This window comes from Salvelinus alpinus, unplaced genomic scaffold, assembly GCF_045679555.1.
Source record: "Salvelinus alpinus unplaced genomic scaffold, SLU_Salpinus.1 scaffold_652, whole genome shotgun sequence".
NCBI lineage: Eukaryota > Metazoa > Chordata > Actinopteri > Salmoniformes > Salmonidae > Salvelinus > Salvelinus alpinus.
The window spans coordinates 1-5,968 of NW_027256592.1; the positions used below are offsets into that span (position 1 = coordinate 1).

The 5,968-nt window shown below is 42.5% G+C and overlaps 1 protein-coding gene and 1 pseudogene across 2 annotated transcripts; one reads left to right on the forward strand and one right to left on the reverse strand.

Moving 5' to 3' along the window:
• Positions 1-72, reverse strand: LOC139567463 (U6 spliceosomal RNA; annotated as a pseudogene; the record flags this gene model as incomplete).
• Positions 73-2,943: 2,871 nt separating this feature from the next.
• LOC139567462 (uncharacterized) lies at positions 2,944-5,505 on the forward strand. 2 transcript variants are annotated; one of them, XM_071388791.1, is made up of 5 exons: positions 2,944-3,656; positions 4,433-4,898; positions 4,982-5,072; positions 5,171-5,341; positions 5,436-5,505. In XM_071388791.1, exons 2-5 carry the CDS (start codon positions 4,433-4,435, stop codon positions 5,491-5,493), a joined length of 786 nt encoding a protein of 261 aa, XP_071244892.1. In that variant the 5' UTR covers positions 2,944-3,656; the 3' UTR covers positions 5,494-5,505. The 2 variants fall into 2 exon arrangements, with proteins under 2 accessions (XP_071244892.1, XP_071244891.1); XM_071388790.1 differs by having other exon boundaries at positions 2,948-4,898.
• Positions 5,506-5,968: the final 463 nt, after the last annotated feature.

Consider the following 5,968-nt stretch of genomic DNA (forward strand, 5'->3'; position numbering starts at 1 on the left):
CCTTGCGCAGGGGCCATGCTAATCTTCTCTGTATCGTTCCAATTTTAGTATATGTGCTGCCGAAGCGAGCACAATACAGACATAGGAGAGGCCCTCATATATAGAGCACAACCCCCCTGACGTTTCGGCTCCTGGTTGGGGTCAAACAGACCTTCAGAGGCTCAACAACCACCCTGAGAAGATTCCCACAGGATATTGTATAGACATGAACCTGGTAGGGATAATAATGGCCCCTTGTGTGTTGAGGGTAATGTTCTAGCCTCTGCCTCAGAGAGTTGCAATGTATGCTGGGGGATATGTGAGTACACTGTCCCGTCTAGGACGTTGATAGGGTAGAACATAACGACGTAACAAAAGCCCTCCCACAAAGCTCCACCCACTCACTGAAACCCGACACGCTCTGGGGCTGCATTCACAAAAGGTCCTCACACACAGACGTAGCAGGAAATGTGAAGCCTACGAGAGAGAAACCCTAACATGAGAAAAGAGGGAAGAAAGAAAGGATAGAGGGAAAAAGAGAGACAAAGAAGGGGAGAGAGAAAGAGTCATAATGGAGATATAAAGAGAACAGACAGAGGAAGTGAGAAAGTAAAAGGGGAGAGAGAGTAAAAGGATAGAGGGAAAAGGGAAGCGAGAGAGAAAGAAAATAAGAAGGGCGCATTAGAGAGAGAAAAAAGGGGGGGAGAGACAGAAAGAGTCAAAAAGGAGAGATAACGAGAGAGAGAGAGAAACCCTAACATGGGCATTTTAAAATTGTCTACCTTATGTGAAAATGTGCTATTTGGTATACAGTGAAGTCAGCCAAACCAAAGAGAGAGAGAGAAAAAGGAGAGAGAGAGAGAGTAAAACCCTAACATGGGGATTTTAAAATCGTCTACCTTATGTGAAAATGTGCTATTTGGTATACAGTGAAGTCAGCCAAACCAAAGAGAGAGAGAGAGTAAAAAGAGAGAGAGAGAGAAAAAGGAGAGAGAGACTACATCATTTCCTTGCCGAACACAACGTCCTGAGCGGAAGCCAGATTGGATTTCTAAAAAATTATCGTACAACAGACCACATTTACACCCTCCACACACTAATTGATAAACAAGTTAACCAAAACAAAGGCAAAATCTACTCGTGTTTTGTAGATTTCAAGAAAGCATTTGATTCAATTTGGCACGAAGGTCTTTTTTATAAACTAATAGAAAGTGGTATTGGAGGGAAAACATATGATTTTATTAAATCAATGTACACTATAAACAAATGTGCGGTTAAAATTGGCAACAAGCAAACAGACTTCTTCTCTCAGGGGCGTGGAGTGAAACAGGGCTGCCCAATAAGTGCAACATTATTTAACATCTACATTAATGAATTGGCAAAAACATTAGAAGAATCGGCAGCACCTGGTATCACCCTACACAACACTGAAATCAAGTGTCTGCTGTACGCAGGTGACCTGGTGCTGCTGTCTCCCACTAAATAGGGGTTACAGCAGCACCTAGATCGTCTTCACAGGTTCTGTCAGACCTGGGCTCTGACCGTTAACCTTAAAAACCCAAATATAATGATATTCCAAAAAAGGTCCGGAAATAAGAATGACAAATATAAATTCTATTTGGACACAGTTCTATTAGAACACACCAAAAACGACACATATCTAGGACTAAATATAAGCAACACAGGTAGCTTTCACATGGCTGTGAATGAGCTGAGAGACAAAGCAAGAAGAGCATTCTATGCCATTAAAAGGAACATCAAAATTGAAATTCCCATTAGAATCTGGCTCAAAAATGTTCAATCAGTTATAGAACCAATTGCTCTATATGGCAGTGAAGTATGGGGTCCACTCTCTAATAATGAATTTACTAAATGGGACAAACATCCAATTGAAATATTGCATGCAGAGTTTTGCAAGACTGTATTGCAAGTACAAAGAAAAACTCAAAATAACGCATGTAGGGCAGAATTGGGCCAATACCCCCTCCTCATTCGAATAGAAAAAAGAGCCATCAAATTTTACAACCATCTAAAAACAAGTGACCCTAAAACATTCCATCACACAGCTCTACAATGTCAAGAGATGAAACCAGAGAAGAGTCCCCTCAGCCAGCTGGTTCTGAGGCTCAGTTCACCAACCCAAACCAACCCCATAGAGCCTCGGGACAGCCCTCAGAAAATCTGGCCCAACCAAATCATCACAAAACAAAAAGAAAAATATATCACCTATTGGAAAGACCACAAAAAATCAAAGTAAACTTCAATGCTATTTGGCTCTAAACAGACAGTACATGGTGGCAGACTATCTGACCACTGTGACTGATAGAATACTGAGGAAAACATTGACTAGGTACAGACTCAGTGAGCACAGTCTGGCTATAGAGACCGGTCGTCACAGACAAACCTGGCTGCCCAGAGAGGACAGGCTGTGCTCACTCTGCTCCAGGGGAGAGGTAGAGACAGAGGTGCATTTCCTATTACACTGTGACAAATACTCAGACCTAAGAGCATATTTCTTTCCCAAAATTATAATTCAATACAAAGAATTTGAAACTATAAAAGATGAAGAAAAAATCAAATATTTATTTGGTGAAAAGCCAAAATGTGCAGTTTTGGCAGCCAAATATGTGTCCTCCTGCCACAACCTGAGGGACAGCCAGTGAAAAGTGCAAAGTAATGTTGATAATATTTCCCATTTAGCTTAGTTTTGTTTTGTCTTTCATACCAGGTCATATGTCTTCTCAGTCATGTTGACACTGGTCTACTACCATTGCTTTAATGTATTGTTGTTCTGATTAATATTGTTGTTGTTGTTAATGGTAATCCCATGTCCACTACTACTATTATTATTGCTGTTGGTCCCACCATTTATTTATATATAAATATATATATATTTTGTATATATATACATATATATTTTTATTTTTCGATATGTATACTTTGACAATGTAAGTAATAATGAACTTGCCATGTCAATAAAGTCAATTGAATTGAATTGAGAGAGCGAGTAAAAGGAGAGAGAGAGTAAAAGAGAGAAAGTAAAAAGGAAAGAGAGAGAGAGAAAAAGGAGAGAGAAAAGAGGGAAGAAAGAAAGAGGATAGAGGGAAAAGGGAGAAAAAGAGAGAGACAAAAAGGGAGGAGCAAGAGAGAGAGAAAAAGGGGAGAGACAGAGAGGAAGTGAGAAAGTAAAAGGGGAGAGAGCGAGAGAGTAAAAGGAGAGAGAGAGAGAAAGTAAAAAGGAGAGAGAGCGAGTAAAAGAGGAGAGAGGGAAAAAGGAGAGAAAGAAAATCAGAAGGGCGCGAGAGAGAAAAAGAAGGGGGGAGAGATAAAGAGAGAGGAAGTGAGAGAGATAAAGGAGAGAGAGAGAGCGAGAGAAAGGGGAGAGAGAGAGAAACCCTAACATGGGGATTTTAAAACCGTCTATTTGGTAAGAAAGAAAGTGATGGGGCTCATTCTTCTCTGTCCTAAATGTTCTAAATGTTCTAAATATTTTCCAAATAGCCATATCCAATCAGAGCTTCAGCTTGTTCTAAATTGGAGAAAGAGAGCAAAAACCAACCAATGAACAGCCTATCTTGTTCATTATTTATTCAGCCAATCATCTTCCTCTGAAATGTTCCCTAACGTCACTTCGTCAAAATCTTTTTCCAGGCAGCCATTGATTGAGCATACACACGGTGAGTATCTGAGGTAATTTTGCCTAATTTGCAAAGAATTTAACATCAACGAGTATAAATGTGATGAAATAAGACAATAACAAGTCAAGCCAACCGAATTGTTTAACTACAGGGGCTACCCAAATAGTTTAATTTAACAACGTCTGTAGATCGCTAGCTACTGTAGCTATAGTCATAGTGTGCAGCATGCTGTTAGCATTGGCTGTAAAATATTTTCCTGACAGAAATCGATGATACCCGATGAATATATGAGGGAATTGCGCTTAGTTTGCAAAGAAATGAAAATAATCGACGAGTAGCACGTCTAGGCAACCGAATTGTTTGACTACAGGGGCTACCCAAGCTGTGTAATTTAACAACGTCTTTAGATCACTAACTACTTTAAACTAGGTTTACAAAATCTCAAAAGTTTATTTGACCGCTGACAACCCTATAAAACCTTAGCTAAAATTTCTATCATCTCAAAGTTGGAATTGTATACTACGTAAATGTCTATTTTCCTTCGTTTTTTGATGGCATGCATTTGAAGTGTATGTTGTTGGATGCATTGTATGATATGTGACAACCTGGGGAAACGTGTCTTTCTATGAATTTAACTAAACTGAATGTAGCTGCATCTAAGTTATTAACCCTGACACGGCACCCCCCACCACACTGCTGAACCTAGCAGACCTATCAATCAAACGTGAGTTCCTTTATATGTACCTAATATGGTTATGCTGTCGCTTGTCGCTGCACTCCTCACTCATGATAATAGTTTGTTTCTTGCCAATAAGATGGAAATTCCTAGGTTCCGGTTCACACCCTCACAGGAGTTGGTCCTCAGGGCCACACCCCAGGCAGTTAAAGTGGCCGCTGACGGCCCCCCTGCCTCGGGTGCTCAGGGCCCTCCTGTGAGGGCTAAGAAGTGGGAGGAAGTGGAGGCAGAGGCTCGAGCCCGCGTCGTCTCCGAGGGAGGTGACCCCGGTGCAGAGATGGTCGTCCTGAGCCAGTGCACGGTTCAGTTCGGCAAGTACCGGGGTCAGACCTTCAAATGGATGATGGAGAACGACGTGGGCTACATGGTGCACCTGGGAACGGTGCATCAGAAGGAGAGAGAGCGAGAGTGCAGCGTTTCCCAGCATCCCCTGATGGCCAACAAGGACGCCTTGACTCGCTACTCGTGCGCCTATCCGGCCTTCGCTGAGATGGTCAGGTTCAACCGGGCGCACGAGGAAGCTAAAGTCCTGTCCTCCCAGCCAGGTGAGTTTGTTTAATTCTCCTCATTGTATGTAAGATGTAACTCTTTTGCTCTGATAGTTAATTGGTTCCCGTGCTGATTTCAGGCCAGGGGGGCAAGGCCCTTGTTGGCATCGGGAAGTACAAGTGGGACACGCTGCAGGACCTGTATGAGGCTACGGGTGCAGACAGGATAAGGTAATGGGTGCACGTGTCTTTTGTGTTTTCTATGTTCATGTCAGTGTGTTTTATGCAACATTTTACATCTGAAATGTTCCCTCTACTGTATCTCACAGATATGTCAGGAGCATGAGGACGCAGACACCCCGTTATCCTGGGAGTGCGATGGCCGCCTTGATTGATTACATTCAGCGCAGAGACCAGGAGGGGGTAGCTGCTGTGGCCAGGCCCGCCGCAGCAGCCAGCACCACCCCCGCCAGCACCACCCGGCCCAAGAGTGCGGCTTCGTAAGTGTTACATATCATCTTAAAGGAAAATATAATTCTACTTGTTCCACACAGTTGGAAATGATGACATATATGTTATGTATTGTTTTCAAAGGCCTTTTGGTCCTGCGATCTCTGCGCTCCTGTCAAGGAGCTCTCTCACCCTCAGGTGAACTGCAGGTGAAAGACTGCAGAAGTCTCATGGCTTCTGAGCCTGGAGCTCCAGGTGAGTGTCTGAGTTGCACATGTAGATTTAATTCGAGACTTTTGCATAGGATAAGCTGTGCAGCCTCCTAATCCTTTCTCTCTCCACTTGCTATAGGGGTGTCTTTCCCTCGACCAGCACTGCCACCAACAGATCTATCGGACGCAGAGCTGGTCAAAGCAGCTGCTGACATAGACACGTATGTTTTTACGTCACTATTAATTGACAAAGCACATTTGAAAAGTATTCAGTTAAAGTTTGTTGACATATTAAAGTGTTTTTAATATTTTTCCTATCATCAGCCCAAGGAAATGTATTGGTAAGAGTCATCTGGGTTTAGAGAAGAGTCACTGCATGTATGAACTACTAAATAATGTATCTTGCCACTGTAGCTGTCATCCTGTATGTCACGTATTCCTAACTTTCCTTTTTCCATTTAAATG

What these genes read in the sequence shown, in the direction of transcription:
- LOC139567462 (XM_071388790.1), top strand. Translation starts at nt 4,367, where the DNA reads ATGGTTATGCTGTCGCTTGTCGCTGCACTCCTCACTCATGATAATAGT. An exon ending in AGTCCTGTCCTCCCAGCCAG is followed by an intron (nt 4,899 to 4,981) that starts GTGAGTTTGTTT and finishes TGCTGATTTCAG; the next exon opens with GCCAGGGGGGCAAGGCCCTT. An exon ending in CGGCCCAAGAGTGCGGCTTC is followed by an intron (nt 5,342 to 5,435) that starts GTAAGTGTTACA and finishes TTGTTTTCAAAG; the next exon opens with GCCTTTTGGTCCTGCGATCT.